The sequence below is a fragment of the Diabrotica virgifera genome, chromosome 8 (assembly GCF_917563875.1).
Source record: "Diabrotica virgifera virgifera chromosome 8, PGI_DIABVI_V3a".
In the NCBI taxonomy this organism is placed as follows: domain Eukaryota; kingdom Metazoa; phylum Arthropoda; class Insecta; order Coleoptera; family Chrysomelidae; genus Diabrotica; species Diabrotica virgifera.
The window spans coordinates 213,489,503-213,507,346 of record NC_065450.1 but is presented as its reverse complement, the minus strand read 5'-3'; the positions used below and the strand labels follow the sequence as shown (position 1 = coordinate 213,507,346).

At 34.2% G+C, this 17,844-nt stretch overlaps 1 protein-coding gene across 2 annotated transcripts in view; it reads left to right on the top strand.

The window, feature by feature from the left end:
• LOC114324545 (inter-alpha-trypsin inhibitor heavy chain H4) overlaps positions 1-16,113 on the top strand; it is an 83,937-nt gene extending 67,824 nt beyond the window's left edge. For both annotated transcript variants that reach the window (XM_028272399.2, XM_028272398.2), the window contains 3 exons: positions 1,584-1,700; positions 7,635-7,809; positions 16,018-16,113. In XM_028272399.2, coding sequence (XP_028128200.2) covers positions 1,584-1,700; positions 7,635-7,809; positions 16,018-16,060 — 335 coding nt within the window. In that variant the 3' untranslated portion in view covers positions 16,061-16,113. The remainder of the gene's footprint in view (positions 1-1,583; positions 1,701-7,634; positions 7,810-16,017) is intronic.
• Positions 16,114-17,844: the final 1,731 nt, after the last annotated feature.

The window sequence follows — 17,844 nt, the reverse complement described above, 5'->3', positions numbered from 1 at the left end:
ACATCATATCAAAAAAGTGTGTACCTATTATGTAGGGCCTATTATGAATAATACAAGGTGAAATTTTAAAATTATGTAGATATAATTTTCATCTATTAATACCTACATCAAATTTTGAAATTAATAATTTGTCATGCTTTAAATAACGGTAATATTTTTTAAATTAGCTAAATAAAGGCATACATTTTCTAAATTAAGTATTCAATCTATTGGGTTTTGTATTTAATGTCTGTAACAAAATTTATAAATAATTTCAAAATTTCACCTTGTATTATTCATAATGAACCCTACATAATACACTTTTTTGAGATGAGGCTGTGAAGTAGCTTGCTGCTAAAAGCATAAAAATATACAGGCTGATCTATTAAAACTAAAGATCACGGACTATTCTGCACTTGCGTGAATCACCTTGTATATTTAAATTTATGTTTGTAAAGCGCCCATTTGAATTTGAAAGTTGACATATCTCAGTATTTTTTATAATTTTTTAAAATAAGGACACAAAAATTTTATTCCCTAAGTAGTTTCCATACTTTTTAATTTCAAAATTTCACCCTGTATTATTCATAATACATCCTACATGATATAGTTCGTTGAATTCAGGTTATTAATGCCTGGTTGCACCAACAGATCTTAAGCTCCAGCGTAGCTAAGCTCTATTTATAAATAGGGCCTCCTTGAGTATCACTTACGTTGCAACGTAATTTTAGGTTCTTACCTTATTATCAATTATATCTTTTATTATATTATGGTATTCTTATTGTAATATATTATAATTCTATTATATTAATTCTTATGATATTCTCGACTTAAGCTTAAGATCTGTTGGTGCAACCGGGCATAAGCAGCTTTTAAAAATATAAGAATATATAGGGTGTTCTATTAAAAATAAAGCATACGGACTCTGCTAGACTGGCAAGGATCACCTTATAAATTTTTATGTATATTTAAATTTATGTTTAAAAAGTGCATATTTTTATTTAGAAATCAACCGGTCTCAGCGTCTTTTATAATTTTCTGAAACAAGGACAGAAATAATTTTATTCAATAAGTGCCCTCCACATTGTATATATTTTTACGACACTGTTATCTCTGATATTTTGCTTCTTCGATGTCCAGAACAAGCTTATCACACAATCGCCATATTGTAAAAGATACCCTTGTTAAGATAGGCAAAATGCCCCCTACCAGAATTCCCCTTTTTTTTATTTTTTTACGTCCTATGCGATCAATGCCCCCTACCAGAATTCCCCTTTTTTATTTATTTTACGTCCTATGCGATCAAAAAACAAGACTCGCAGTTTTAGCCCCCCACGATTTTTCTAGATTTTAGGAAATATGCATCACCTTCAAAAACCCGAGAAACTGTTTCTTAGGAGTTTTGGTGATATTCTCCATTGTATAGAAGTGAATATTGATCATGTCAAGGTTTTTTATGTTATATATAATTTGAAGTATCTGAGTCCTTTAGGTTATTTAAAAATTGGGCGATACACCTATAAACCCCCAAAATATATGTTTTTTTTATCATTTTTGAAACGTTTTTATAAACGATATATAATCTATATTGATATATTTTACAGATATAATATCCACTACATTTGCACCTACAAGCACTACGTCAAAACCTGCAATAAAAGATCTGCTTCCCTGGTTAAAAAATATCGTTCACCAAAATGGAACTTTAAGTATTTTAGGAGGTAAGTTGACATATAAGAATAGGTAAATAATTAAAAACTAGTCAATATTCTTAACATTGCTTTGTTGTAGTCAGAAATCTCTTGCAAGTATCGTGCAAAGTATCTGAATGAATAAAACAGGCTTTAACTCTTCTCTAAAGTTTAAGTCTTCATAAATAATTTCCTTCGCCTTTCATTGTGTTCAAGCCTAAGCTTAAATAAGGTAGTCTACAGTTTTCTTCTTTACATGTCATCCCCGTGAAAGGTTGGCAATCAAAATGGCTATTTTGGTCTTAGATACGGCTGCTCTGAATAGTTACCATTCCCTCAAGATACGCAGCCATGAGATTCTTCTCCTTCCAATACATCCTCTGCCCTGGATATTTTCTTGTATAACCAACTGAAGTAGGTCGTATCTCTCAACGAGCATGGTCTCCCCAGGTATTGCAACTTTCGTGTTTTGATGGTTTTGATTGTTAACTCTTCTTATCATTTCGTAGTTTGTTACATTCTCGGCCCATGATATCTTCAGGATTCTTCTATATATTTACACTTTGAATGCTTCTAGCTTCTTAGTAGTTAATTGCTGCGTTAAGGGTCCTCGCTTCCATGTCACAGGTCAGAGTCAAAAAAATATTTCACCCTACTACCTACAAAGGTACCCTAAGGTACCTATCTATAAAGTAGGTACCTTTCTCATTTTAGTGAAGTTTGTTCGTGCTTATTATATACGAATTTAAATTGTTTTGGAGTAAACTTTCGTGTAATTAAGTATTATGCCAAGATGGTGGTAGTGTTCTACTTATTAACGGCAAGGCATTACTGTTAACTGTAAGGCATTACCGATAACGGTAATGTATTACCGTTAATTTTTATCATTATTATGGGTTTTTGATAACCTCATAAATTTAGTTTACTTGAAGTTTATTGATAGTCCGTTTACTTTCTCTATATTCAATTATCTTGTATAATAGCCTCTGTAAATTGTCCGCCATTCTGACAGTACTGTCAGAATACCTAGTGTTGTTAACTTATAATCCATTGACCTCTATTCTAGCTGTTACTACCTTCTTTAACCTTTTTATGTAAATTAAACAGATATCTGGTATAAAATATAAAAATACACTTCTCCACTCAGAAATTAAGGCACCACCTTCAAAATGGGTCATTTTTGATGTCTCTAATTTACTAAACCTGTTGTCCGATTTAAGCAATTTTTTAAAATGTTATAGCCTAAGTCTTTAACAATATCGCTGTAGTAATATTGTTGCTAGACCGGTAAATGATCATTGTATACCGAAAATACCAATCAAACTGTTTTTTTCTCAAATTTCGCAACCACCTGTGGAATATTCTAGCATTTAAAAAATTCTAAAATTAAAACCCAACTATAGCTTCAGGTTTTCTTAACATTTTGTTTTTTGATTCATTCGCTTTTCTTGGATAATAAAAAAAGTTAGGTACTTTAACAACCAGCCATGTTTTTCATCAATACAGGGTCTTTTTAAATTAGTATGACAAACTTTAAGGGGTAAATCTGCATGAAAAAATAATTATGGTTTGTTTGATAATTGTATGTCCTCAAATGCTTTGTTTCCGAGATAAGGGGTGTTAAAGAATAGAAGCTAATTTCGAATACTTTGTAAGTGGTGATTATATATTTTACTTTTTGCAAGGACACGGCGCGTTGTATGAAAAAAGGAAAAATATATTTATTGTCACAAATTGAACGAGAAACCCAAAAATGATTTTTAATTTTAAATATCTTAGTTAAGTACTATTTTTTTCTTTAAAAGAATTTAGGCTACAACCCGTATGCACGCCAGTGGTGAATGTACAATTCTTAATTGTATGTTAAAATATGCGCAATAATTACCTCTTGAAACCCATCAAATTTCATTTGCAAATCTTCGGTTTCAACACGCCGTATCTCGGCAACGAAGCATTTAAGGAGATACGTTTATCAAGCAAACTATTAGTCAGTATATTTTCATGCAGTGTTACCCCTTAAAGTTTATCCTACTTATTTAAAAACACCCTGTATTGATTAAAAACATGGCTAGTTGTTAAAATACCTAACTTTTTTATTATCCAACATGAGCGAATGAATCAAAAAACAGAATGTTAAGAACACCTGAGGCTATAGTTGGTTTTAATTTTAGTATTTTCTAAATGCTAAAATATTCCACATACGGGTGTTGCGAACTTTGAGAAAAGAACACAGTTTGATTGAGCTGTCTAGCAATAATATAATTACAGCGATGTTGTTAAAGAATATAGCTATAACATGTTGAAAAAATCACTTAAAGCGGACAACAGGTTTAGGAAATTCGAGACATCAAAAATGACCCATTTCTAAGGTGGTGCGTTAATTTTTTGGAGAAGGGTAGTTGAAAACGATTGAAAAAAATGAAGTGTAACATTTATTTGGACGTGTATCTTCTTCTTCAGATGCAAATCCACTAATGGATGTTAGCGATCACATTTTTTATTAACTCTCTGTTTCTTGTAATGTGTATCAGAGATCGAATGTCGCGTCGTTAATCCCTGTCCATTGCCATATGTTTCGGAGCCAGGACATTTTCTTGCGTCCTATTACTCTCTTTTCGTAAATTTTACCCTAGATTATAAGTTGAATGAACTGGTATTTTTTGTTTCGCATAATGTGACCCAGATACCTCGTCTCAGAATTAGCGTTGGCCGAAGTCAATGAGGACCTAATAATAAACGGTGAGCCACTTAATAATATAAGATATGCTGACGATACCGTACTTCTAGCGGGAACACTGGAAGAATTGCAACACCTTGCTCAACAACTAAATATACATTGCAACGATTATGGACTAAAAATAAATTTGAAGAAAACCAAGTTCATGGTATTTATAAAAGCACAAAACATCAGAGTTAGAATAGTACTGGATAATACAAATACCTTGGAGCATGGATCACAGAAGATACTGATCAGACAAAAGAAATAAGATGCCGCATTGAAATTGCACGATCCATTTTTAACAGAATGAGGAAACTTTTCTGTAATCGCTATATCAATATAACGCTCCGGATAAGAATTCTTCGTTGTTACATTTTCTCCACCCTTTTGTATGGGGTTGAGGCATGGACACTAAAACAATCCAATATTAAAAACCTGGAAGCATTTGAAATGTGGTGTTGTAGACGAATTCTGAAAATATCATGGACATATCGTAAAACAAACGCACAAGTGCTCGAACAACTAGGAAAACAATGCGAAGTTTTAAATTCCATAAAAATCAGGAAGTTGGAATACTTGGAGCACATCATGAAAGATTAATTAAAATGAAAAAATAATTTTATTAACGTTTCGACGCCCAAATCGGGTGCCGTTTTCAAAATACAAAATATAACTAAAATAAACAAAAGTGTTGTTGCTAAGCAAAAAAATTCTTCTAATAATTTATTTAATCTCACTCATTTATATTGGCAATTCAGACATATATTATACATTTTAAAGTAGAAGACTAAAATGTTACTGCCGATATTTATGAGTTGCGTTCCTGGGACGACTTACTGAAAGATAGTTCATTCGATTACATGAAATCAACCCCAACTCAAGAATATCCGTCATAAAAAATTATAGCATGTGATCTTTCTTTAAAAAGACAACCAAATGCAACGACAGTAAAATTCTCGCGTTGGAGACTTCATAGTAAATCACAAGGGAAAACCAGGAAAAAACCCTGTGATACTATCCCGACATCGTAAGTATTTGGTCTTACATTAATTTACTCTCAAAAAATTATACCAAATTCTGACTTGTAACATGTTTAAATTATAAATAATATTAATAATACTAAATATATAAGTAATACTAAAATATAAAATATGTACTAGCTCGATATTATTGACTTAATAATCTTGGTATTTTCTTTCTATTGACTTCCTCTTTCAGTATGGGTAACCACATTCTACTGCATTCTACCGAGGAATTTGCGACACAATTGGTTTCATTTAGCATAATTAGAGCCGCTTCTTTGATTTTTCTCTTTTTACTATCTGATTCTTTCAGGACTATACTTGAATTTCTCCACTGAATATGTCAACACGCATGGGATAATGAACATAGAGTTCAGTGGAGAGATTCAAGTATAGTCCTGAAAGAATCAGATAGTAAAAAGAGAAAAATCAAAGAAGCAGCTCTAATTATGCTAAATGAAACCAATTGTGTAGCAAATTCCTCGGTAGAATGCAGTAGGATGTGGTTACCCATACTGAAAGAGGAAGTCAATAGAAAGAAAATACCAAGATTATTAAGTCAATAATATCGAGCTAGTACATATTTTATATTTTAGTATTACTTATATATCTAGTATTATTAATATTATTTATAATTTAAACATATTACAAGTCAGAATTTGGTATAATTTTTTGAGAGTAAATTAATGTAAGACCAAATACTTACGATGTCGGGATAGTATCACAGGGTTTTTTCCTGGTTTTCCCTTGTGATTTACTATGAAGTCTCTAACGCGGGAATTTTACTGTCGTTGCATTTGGTTGTCTTTTTAAAGGCAGATCACATGCTTTAATTTTTTATGACGGATATTTTTGAGTTGAGGTTGATTTCATGTAATCGAATGAACTATCTTTCAGTAAGTCGTCCCAGGAACGCAACTCATAAATATCGGCAATATCATTTTAAAGTCTTCTACTTTAAAATGTATAATATATGTCTGAATTGCCAATATAAATGAGTGAAATTAAATAAATTATTAGAAGAATTTTTTTGCTTGGCAACAACACTTTTGTTTACTTTAGTAATATTTTGTATTTTGACAACGGCACCCGATTTAGACGTCGAAACGTTAATAAAATTATTTTTTTTATTTTAATTGTGGCTTATTTCCCATATAAATAATTAATCATAAAAATGCCACAAGAAAATAGCTTCAGAACAACATCATGAGAGGTGAAAAATACGAACTATTAAGGAATATAATCCATGACAAAATCAAGGGCAGAAGAAGCGTAGGAAGAGGTAAAATCTCGTGGCTACGCAATCTCCGTGAATGGTTTGGATGCAGCTCAATTGAACTATTCCGGCGCGTAACCAACAAAATTATAATTGCCAGAATGATTTCCAATCTCCGATAGGAGCGGAACTTTAAGAAGAAGAAGATACCCTGTTCCTTTTCTTAATGGTTTCGAAAAGTTGGTGTTCTTGGTTGATTCTCTTAAGGACATCTACATTTGTAACTTTCGCCGTCCACGGTATCTTTAGGATACGGCGATAAAGCCACATTTCAAAGGCTTATAATCTGTTTATATCCCTCGTTTTGAGTGTCCAGCCCTCTACTCCATGTAGCAGCACCAACCATACGTAGAACCTAGTAAACCTTAGTCTCAGTTGAAGATCGAACTCTGAACACAATCCTGAATTTAACGAAGGCTAGTCGAACTTACTCAATGCGGCATTTTACTTCCCTGTCAGATGCCCAGTCTTCAAAAAGCCACGTTTACAGGTATTTAAATTTGCTCAATATTTCAATGGACTTGGTATTCAGTGTTATGATGGAGTTTTCAAGTGCATCCAAGTTTCTGGAGATGATCATGAATTTGGTCTTTTTGGTGTTAATCTTGAATCCCATTCGCTTACTGTATTCTCCGATTATAGTGGCAAGTTGTTGAAGATCTACTATGTTGTTACAAATTAAGACCCCATCATCAGCATATCGTATGTTGTTGATCAATACTCCATTCACTTTGATTCCCATCTCTGCATCTTCCAAAGACTCTTGAAATATGGCTTCCGAATAAATGTTAAATAAAAGAGGGAAAGCATACATCCCTGTCGAACACCCCTTATATGTATGGGTTTGGATATAGAATTGTCTATTTTTAATTGTGCTTTTTATTACTATTACAAGTTTGGAACTGTATCTATAATAACAATATTCTATATTCTAATAACTTTTCTAGGAGCATATGATTTGGGCGAGGGTCAAGTTGTCCTTTCTAATGGGGAATGTACGAGGACACCCAATAAGAATGTCCCTAAGGGAACTTGCAGTCTACTGTCAAACTGTCCACATGTTCATTCATATCTGACAGATTTCCTGACCTACGAACAGTTTGCCTGCATCCTTGATAACAAGTAAGTACAAAAGATTACAAAAATATTTAAGGAAAATCCTTTGTAAAAGGTATAAAAATATTTATTAAAATCGCTTTAAGGGCTACATCACAGAACGTTTTTGAGTTTTTACACAATAATCATCAGTGTTAAAAAACAGGTTAATTGCAAGCTAAGCCACCAAAGAAATACCAGGTTGAGAACCCTTTAAATGGTATATAATTATATACACCAGGGAAATAAGGTAAAAATATACCATGTTCGGGACACTTGAGCAGCCAGGTTGCAAATAGGTTTTTTGCATACTATATACCTAACACATTATAAATACAAAAATGTCCGTCACAGTTTGGACGAGAAATTTAATTATTAACAAATAAGGGTCAAAAATGGAAGTTTTTTCGTTTAAATCGCTACAGGTAAAAATAGGGTAACTAAATATCTTATTTATAATATTTTTCTTTTAGTAGATAAGCCAAGGTTTAAAATAGAACTTTTTGAATTTTGGTCCGATTATTTGTTACTTCGGATATTGCAAAATAAAACTAAAATTTCGAAAATAAAAAATTTGCTATAACTTTTGCGAAAATGAATTTAAGACTTTTATATTGCATGAAAAGTTGAGTCAAACAGTCCATAAAAATTCATAAAAATCCACTAAAAATTTTAAGACGATGCGTCAATTAGTTTAAATTTTATTCAATTTAAAAATGAATAACCATTCTCAATTTCGTTGCAAAACGAAAATACAGCCGAACCATATTCCAGTCCAATCAGAGAGTGCTGCAAGCACCTCTACCGGTTTCGAAACTTATTAGTCTCTCATCAGGAGGCACATATGCTGCTCTCCCTGATCCAACCAAAACAAACCTCAGCGTGCAGTCCCGAATTGCAACGAACGAAATGGCATAGATGCCCTAGCGGCAACTGCTAGCAAAAGACTAAGTTTTCACTCTAATGGCATATAGCATATCCCACCAGAATGAAAACAATGGGAACCTTCTCTGGTTACACCTCCGAGGCTTCTACAATTTGCAAGCCATACGGATGCTGAGACTAAGGAAGATGAGGGAATTCTACAATTTACAATTCACGTCCCATCTGCTCAGCGCGGTAAAGTTCCAACGAGACTGGTTCCCTTCATACTCCACACAGAGTAAATGTAAATCAAAAATGAATAACCATTCTCAATTTCGTTGCAAAACGAAAATACAGCCGAACCATATTCCAGTCCAATCAGAGAGTGCTGCAAGCACCTCTACCGGTTTCGAAACTTATTAGTCTCTCATCAGGAGGCACATATGCTGCTCTCCCTGATCCAACCAAAACAAACCTCAGCGTGCAGTCCCGAATTGCAACGAACGAAATGGCATAGATGCCCTAGCGGCAACTGCTAGCAAAAGACTAAGTTTTCACTCTAATGGCATATAGCATATCCCACCAGAATGAAAACAATGGGAACCTTCTCTGGTTACACCTCCGAGGCTTCTACAATTTGCAAGCCATACGGATGCTGAGACTAAGGAAGATGAGGGAATTCTACAATTTACAATTCACGTCCCATCTGCTCAGCGCGGTAAAGTTCCAACGAGACTGGTTCCCTTCATACTCCACACAGAGTAAATGTAAATCAAAAATGAATAACCATTCTCAATTTCGTTGCAAAACGAAAATACAGCCGAACCATATTCCAGTCCAATCAGAGAGTGCTGCAAGCACCTCTACCGGTTTCGACACTTATTAGTCTCTCATCAGGAGGCACATATGCTGCTCTCCCTGATCCAACCAAAACAAACCTCAGCGTGCAGTCCCGAATTGCAACGAACGAAATGGCATAGATGCCCTAGCGGCAACTGCTAGCAAAAGACTAAGTTTTCACTCTAATGGCATATAGCATATCCCACCAGAATGAAAACAATGGGAACCTTCTCTGGTTACACCTCCGAGGCTTCTACAATTTGCAAGCCATACGGATGCTGAGACTAAGGAAGATGAGGGAATTCTACAATTTACAATTCACGTCCCATCTGCTCAGCGCGGTAAAGTTCCAACGAGACTGGTTCCCTTCATACTCCACACAGAGTAAATGTAAATCAAAAATGAATAACCATTCTCAATTTCGTTGCAAAACGAAAATACAGCCGAACCATATTCCAGTCCAATCAGAGAGTGCTGCAAGCACCTCTACCGGTTTCGAAACTTATTAGTCTCTCATCAGGAGGCACATATGCTGCTCTCCCTGATCCAACCAAAACAAACCTCAGCGTGCAGTCCCGAATTGCAACGAACGAAATGGCATAGATGCCCTAGCGGCAACTGCTAGCAAAAGACTAAGTTTTCACTCTAATGGCATATAGCATATCCCACCAGAATGAAAACAATGGGAACCTTCTCTGGTTACACCTCCGAGGCTTCTACAATTTGCAAGCCATACGGATGCTGAGACTAAGGAAGATGAGGGAATTCTACAATTTACAATTCACGTCCCATCTGCTCAGCGCGGTAAAGTTCCAACGAGACTGGTTCCCTTCATACTCCACACAGAGTAAATGTAAATCAAAAATGAATAACCATTCTCAATTTCGTTGCAAAACGAAAATACAGCCGAACCATATTCCAGTCCAATCAGAGAGTGCTGCAAGCACCTCTACCGGTTTCGAAACTTATTAGTCTCTCATCAGGAGGCACATATGCTGCTCTCCCTGATCCAACCAAAACAAACCTCAGCGTGCAGTCCCGAATTGCAACGAACGAAATGGCATAGATGCCCTAGCGGCAACTGCTAGCAAAAGACTAAGTTTTCACTCTAATGGCATATAGCATATCCCACCAGAATGAAAACAATGGGAACCTTCTCTGGTTACACCTCCGAGGCTTCTACAATTTGCAAGCCATACGGATGCTGAGACTAAGGAAGATGAGGGAATTCTACAATTTACAATTCACGTCCCATCTGCTCAGCGCGGTAAAGTTCCAACGAGACTGGTTCCCTTCATACTCCACACAGAGTAAATGTAAATCAAAAATGAATAACCATTCTCAATTTCATTTTTGATTTACATTTACTCTGTGTGGAGTATGAAGGGAACCAGTCTCGTTGGAACTTTACCGCGCTGAGCAGATGGGACGTGAATTGTAAATTGTAGAATTCCCTCATCTTCCTTAGTCTCAGCATCCGTATGGCTTGCAAATTGTAGAAGCCTCGGAGGTGTAACCAGAGAAGGTTCCCATTGTTTTCATTCTGGTGGGATATGCTATATGCCATTAGAGTGAAAACTTAGTCTTTTGCTAGCAGTTGCCGCTAGGGCATCTATGCCATTTCGTTCGTTGCAATTCGGGACTGCACGCTGAGGTTTGTTTTGGTTGGATCAGGGAGAGCAGCATATGTGCCTCCTGATGAGAGACTAATAAGTTTCGAAACCGGTAGAGGTGCTTGCAGCACTCTCTGATTGGACTGGAATATGGTTCGGCTGTATTTTCGTTTTGCAACGAAATTGAGAATGGTTATTCATTTTTGATTTACATTTACTCTGTGTGGAGTATGAAGGGAACCAGTCTCGTTGGAACTTTACCGCGCTGAGCAGATGGGACGTGAATTGTAAATTGTAGAATTCCCTCATCTTCCTTAGTCTCAGCATCCGTATGGCTTGCAAATTGTAGAAGCCTCGGAGGTGTAACCAGAGAAGGTTCCCATTGTTTTCATTCTGGTGGGATATGCTATATGCCATTAGAGTGAAAACTTAGTCTTTTATTCAATTTGTTTATCCCAAAGAGCGTTTTTTTCGCAATGTTATTGTTCAGAAAATAATAATGATACAGCAATTCTGTGAAAACAACACGAAAGAAGAATAGTCATTATTTTCAAAGCGTTTAAAAAAATCATTAAAAAGTCATTTTTATCACTCAGAAAACATTTTACTAAAATAGAGTCATTTTTGGCTTAAAAACAATTTGAATAACTTTGTTAATATTGACTGTAGGCTAAAACTACAATGGAATTTGAAAAACTGGTATTTTTATACGAATTTTCAATGAAAAACTTTTCGCCTAGGTTAATTACGGTGAAAGTTAGCCACTTTTTTTATTTCATTGACAGCTACTTTGTTTATAACGATTAAGCAACCTAGCTAGAGCCATTTTGAAGTTGAACATATATAGGTTATGTGTAAAAGTTTGAGTAAACTTTCAACCTCAACAGAGTGGCTAATAAAGCTTCAAAATGGCGTCCGAACGGAATTAATTCGTGGTCGGTGGAGGGGAATTACTAAAATACGTGCACTCAAAAAATGAAACTGATTCTGCAAACATATGCTACGATTAATATCGGTGGAATTTGTTGATGGATTTTGATCATATTTTTTTAAATTTGTATGTACTCGTAGTCTTATAGAGTACGTTATGTACACACAACCCCCTAACATTACAAAAGGTTAGGGGCAACTCCCCCTATCACTCAGGGATATGAAAAGTAGATTACGACCGATTCTAAGACCTACCGAATATACATATATAATTTCATAAAAATCGGTCAAGCGGCCTCGGAGGAGTATGGAAACTAACACTGTGACAGGAGAATTTATAGATGTAATTGTATATATGCTCTATCTTGTATTGAGTTGTAATGTTAAGTAGGCAACTCTGTTCGATATTCCCTTAATAGATGTAATTTTATCACTATGCTTTCTATGTATAAAAAACCCAATGCCTCCCTCTGATGTTTCTTCATTACCCATACTGTAGAAAAGATGCCCTGTACTTCGGGTCTTCAGACATTCTCCTTTCCTTCTCACTTCGCTGATTCCTATTATGTCCCATTTGATATTTGACATTTCACTCTCCATCTTTGTAAGTCTTTCTTCTTACAACAGACTTCTCGCATTGTAGGTAGTAATATGCATCAATATGTGTTTTTTGGATTTTATCGTTTGCGAATTTTTGCCTCCCCAAGAATCCTTGAGGCAGACCTTATGAGGTGTGGGACTTACCATTACTGATCTACCCACCTGGGGTTCACTATTCACGATTCGTTTGAAATTCGCCATGACGGGGGTAAATTTGGCAGTTAAAACACCACGCTTGCCTTGCGTGTTGGTGAGTTTCTAAATCAGCCGCCCACTCTGGGTCAGACGCTATTTGCAGCCGCCCATTCTGGATCAGACGCTGCAGGTTTGGTTTGATTCTATAGTAACCCTAAAATCAAGGGTTGCCACTTCCGCCATCCGTACCGTACCGCAATGGCTGCCGCTTCCGCTTCTCCGCAATGGCTGCCGTTGTGGACTTCATCCGTAACCCTGGACAAGGGACCCTAAACAGGTACTAGTTTCCCGGGTCAGGAAACCCCCAGAATCTGCGGAGGGCAAGAATTGATTCAATTTCCCTCATAGGAATATCTTCAAGAATTTAAAGAGTTCCTACCCGCTACCGCTAGATATAGATGGCTATTAACAAATAGGGGTTGGTGATAGAAGAGTGAAAATTAAAGGTTGTATGTATTTTTTAATTCTACATCATATAAAATTAAGGTACATAATTTTGTCCAAACAAATAAAAAAAATGTCAGGGGGGCAACCCCCTTATAACTTATGGGTATAAAAAATAGATTAAAACCTCTTCAATATCCTACAGGATAAACGTGTAAAATTTTATAAAAATCGGCCCAGCCGTTTCGGAGTAGTATGGTAACTAACACTGTTACAGGAGAATTTGATGTATATAGTAGTAACTGCGAATTAAATAATAAAAGTGGTTAACTTTGAACCTAATTAACCTAGGCAAAAAGTTTTTTCTAAAAATTCTTATAAAAATACCAACTTTTGAAATCCTAAACTAGATTTACTCTATAGTCAATATTAACAAAGTTATTCAAATTGTTTAGAAGCCACAAAGACTCTATTTTACTAAACTTTTTTCGGAGTGATAAAAACGACTTTTCAATGATTTTTTCAACACTTTAAAAATATAAGTATTATTCTTGCATGTGGTTTCCACAGAATTGCTATGTCATTATTATATTCTGAACAATAACATTGCGAAAATAAAGCTCTTTGCGATAAACAAATTGAATAAAATTTATATTAATTGACGAATCGTCTTAAAATTTTTTGTGCATTATATGAAATGTTTGACTCAACTTTTCGTGCAATATGAAAGTCTTAAGGCCATTTTCGCAAAAGTTATAGCGCATTTTTTATTTTTGAAATTTTAGTTTTATTTTGCACTTTCCGAAACAAAAAAAGGATCGGACGAATTCAAAAATTGCCATTTTATACCTTGGCTCATCTACAAAAAGAATAATATTATAAATAAGATATTTAATTACCCTATTTTTACCTGTAGCGATTTAAACGGAAAAAGTTTCTGGTCCGAACTGTGACGGGAATTTTTGTATTTATAATATATTAGGTATATATTACCCAAAAAATCTATTTGCAACCTGGCTGCTCAAGTGTCCCGACAAAAACCTTATTTCTCTGGACTAATATTATAATCGCATATTTACTAAAATTCTATAGGATGGATGGTATTTATAAAGAATTATGCCCTTTGGCAAAGTATGACATTCCACATCACGTGGGTTGCAAAGCGAGTTGATGTGTCTCTACATGACGACAGTTAGATGGCAACTGTGCAATGGGAAAAACATTTCTCAATTCTATTTTTTATATCTAAGAAGAGCAAAATTTCTAAAGATTTCTTGAAGAAAACTCGAAGCATTCGAGATGTGGTGTTACAGACGCATTTTAAGAATTTCATGGTTGGATCGTGTGACTAATGTTGAGGTCCTACGTAAAAAGGACAAGGGATGCGAGATAATTAACACCATCAAAGAGCGCAAACTAGAATATTTTGGCCATGTTACGAAGAATGAACAGAGATATGGCTTGTTGTAACTCATTCTTCAGTTCAAGGTATTTGGAAGGAGAGGACCAGGGAGAAGAACAATATGTTGGCTTCAAAACCTGAAGAAATGATTCAACAGATCGACAACCGGACTATTCCGAATAGCAACCAACAAAGTTAGGATAGCCATGCTGATCGCCAACATCGGGAACGGATAGGCACCATAAAAAGAAGAAGAAGAAGAGAAAAACTGTTTGAATTTTTTTGACTGGTAGAACATTTGTAAAAATAAGAGCTGCTTTGATAGTAGCCAAATTCCGTTAGGATAGTAACATAAAGAGACCAGAAAATGAAGCTAAAAAATGGCAAAACCTCGAAATTTTTTCGTCCAGCATCGATTTGTACAAAAATTTGGCACTAGATTCATTTTACCCTCTAGTTCATTTTCTATATTGAGCCGCTGTACGCTTTTGGTTTTTAAGGGTGAAAACTACCCCTAATTGTAAAAAATTATAAAATAACATTTTAAACTTTAATATGGTCAACATTTGGTTTTTATTACGTAAATAATTATTGTTTTATGCTTTAGGATATAATATAATAATATTTCAACCTCTAAATCCACCCTTGTTGGATGACAGGAATTTACAGGACACTATATACAAAGAATTTATTTTTCCTAAAATAATAATTTCGGCGTGCATCGATGTGCATAAACATTTGTGTTTAGGATCATCTCACCCTGTACTTCATATTCTATATCATGCTTAAGAGCGTTGATAATTTTTAGGGGTGTAAACTTCCCCTTATTGTCTAAAATTATATAAAAACATTATAAACCTTAATATGGGTAAAATTTGGTTTTGATTGGTTAAATAATAATTATTTTATGCTTTAGGATATAATATCATAATATTTCAACTCTTAGAAACCACCCTTAACAACACTGAAATTTTCTTAAATAATTTAATAGATCTATACAGAAAAAAACGCAGAATTACGTAAAAAAATATTTCTTTACACAAAAATACGAATTTATAAATAAAAATACAAATACAAATAGTTTTTTAGTCATCATCATCGAGATCGATGTCATCTTCGTCTTGTTTTGAATTTTGGGTAATTGTATTGAATGTAACAAAAATTTCCCACCCCCGAGATGGGGTGGCAACCACCCTCAAGGTTTTAGAGCACAGAGGCGTGATATAGAAAATGATCATTGGGCTATTCCCTACCTTCTGTGAAAATTTCAAGTAAATCCATGCTGGACGAACAAATTGCAAGCCAAAATGCGTCTTTTCTTGGAGTAAAAGAAGAAAGCAATATTATAAACAATCCAAAAATATTTTTTGTTTGTCTAATAATAATAATGTTTTTTCGTATTTTCAGATATGCTGGAGTTTGCTGCCCAGAGGTAGCGCCAGTGCCATAATTATCGATTTATAGTGTTTATAGAATATTAAAATAAAGTGTTTTTTATACTTATTCTTTTATTTTATTTTATAGCCTTTAATTTATAACATCCTACAATAGAAATAAAAAAATACTAATAGATCCTTTATAAAAGTTATATTTAAAGTCCCTAAATAAGGGGTTACATCACATAACAGAACGTTTTCGGATTAAAAAATCCATCATCAGTGTTGAAAAAACTTTAAAATAAGTATAACTGTTAACTAAGTTGACTATGTTGACTAAGGTTAAAAATGCAAGAGGTACAGTGTGCATACCTAAGCCACCAAAATGTTTTCGGTAAAAACCCTTTAAATGTTGAAAAGTATTATAATTTACTACATATTGTTGATAAAATTTTGTGATGTTGCCAATATTCCTGGATATTACCCAGGTCAACACAGAACTTTTCCGACGTGGTTGAAATGTAAGGAGGATTGAAATCTCACATATTGGAGTTGAAAGGCAACTTAATATAAAATAAACTTAGAAGCATGTCCATTCAGCAATATTTTCAACATCACAAAATTTTATCAACAATATGTAGTAAATTATAATACTTTTCAACATTTAAAGGGTTTTTACCCAAAACATTTTGGTTGCTCAGGCATGGACACTATTGTAAGTATGACTGTAAGTTAACCTCAATATTTCAAATCACGTTTTTCTTAATTAATTAGGTAATATGTACTTATTTTAGGGCTTATTTGACACCGATGATGGATTTTTTAATCCGAAAACGTTCTGTTATGTGATGTACCCCATTATTTAGGGACTTTTAAATACACCTTTTACAAAGGATCTAGTATTTTTGTGATTTATGATTTATGGTATACCTACTGCCAGCTACAGGAATTTTATTTTCCTCGTTGAGTTTTATCCTATAATAGCTTCCTGTCAATGTTAGATTTGAATAACTCGAAACACATAAATAACTCGAAAAACATGTAGACAATTAACAATAGTTAATAATTTAAAATAATCTAAATGCTTTGATAAAGAACATATAAATGAATACGTAGGTAATACAGAGTTGACCAAAGAAACGAGTCCACCTCGATATTTGGCAGTAGTTATTAGATTTTAAGGAAATGCCGAAACATCAAATAAATTACATACATTAGTCTTTTTGCACCAATTAATTTAATTAAAAAAATATTCTTTTGGACACCCTGTATAAATAATGATAATAATGTTTATATTACTGAATAGATAATTGAACACCCCCTTTTAAATTAACTAATACACGACTCCTATTCCCATTTAAAAAATCATCGATTACGTCATCACGCTCAGATGGATGACGTCATTAGTATGAAATATATGCCAAAAAATTGCAATATAAAAATAAAAATCGACCTATTTCGGCATTTCCTTAAAATCTAATAAATACTGCCAAATATCCAGGTAGACTCATTTCTTTGGTCCACCCTGTATAACTGACCCATGTACCCATCTAATTTATAAAATACCCAAACATTTTATAACTTAATACTAATTAATTTGAATTTGAACAAATACCTGGCTAAACTTTAGTAAAAGGTAGGTAAGCAGTGTTTACTAATAATTTTGTTTCACAATTATTTACTTACACCTATTATTAAACTTTAGAGAAATTAGGTCCATTAACTGCATAAAAGAACTAATTTTAGGAAAATAGCTGTAATAGTCCTGTCGACAGGGGGGGTACAACGGCCTCCTTAATTCAGATGGACTTACCCAAGTTTTTTTATGTATTTTGACCCGTAGAACACGAATTTTTTG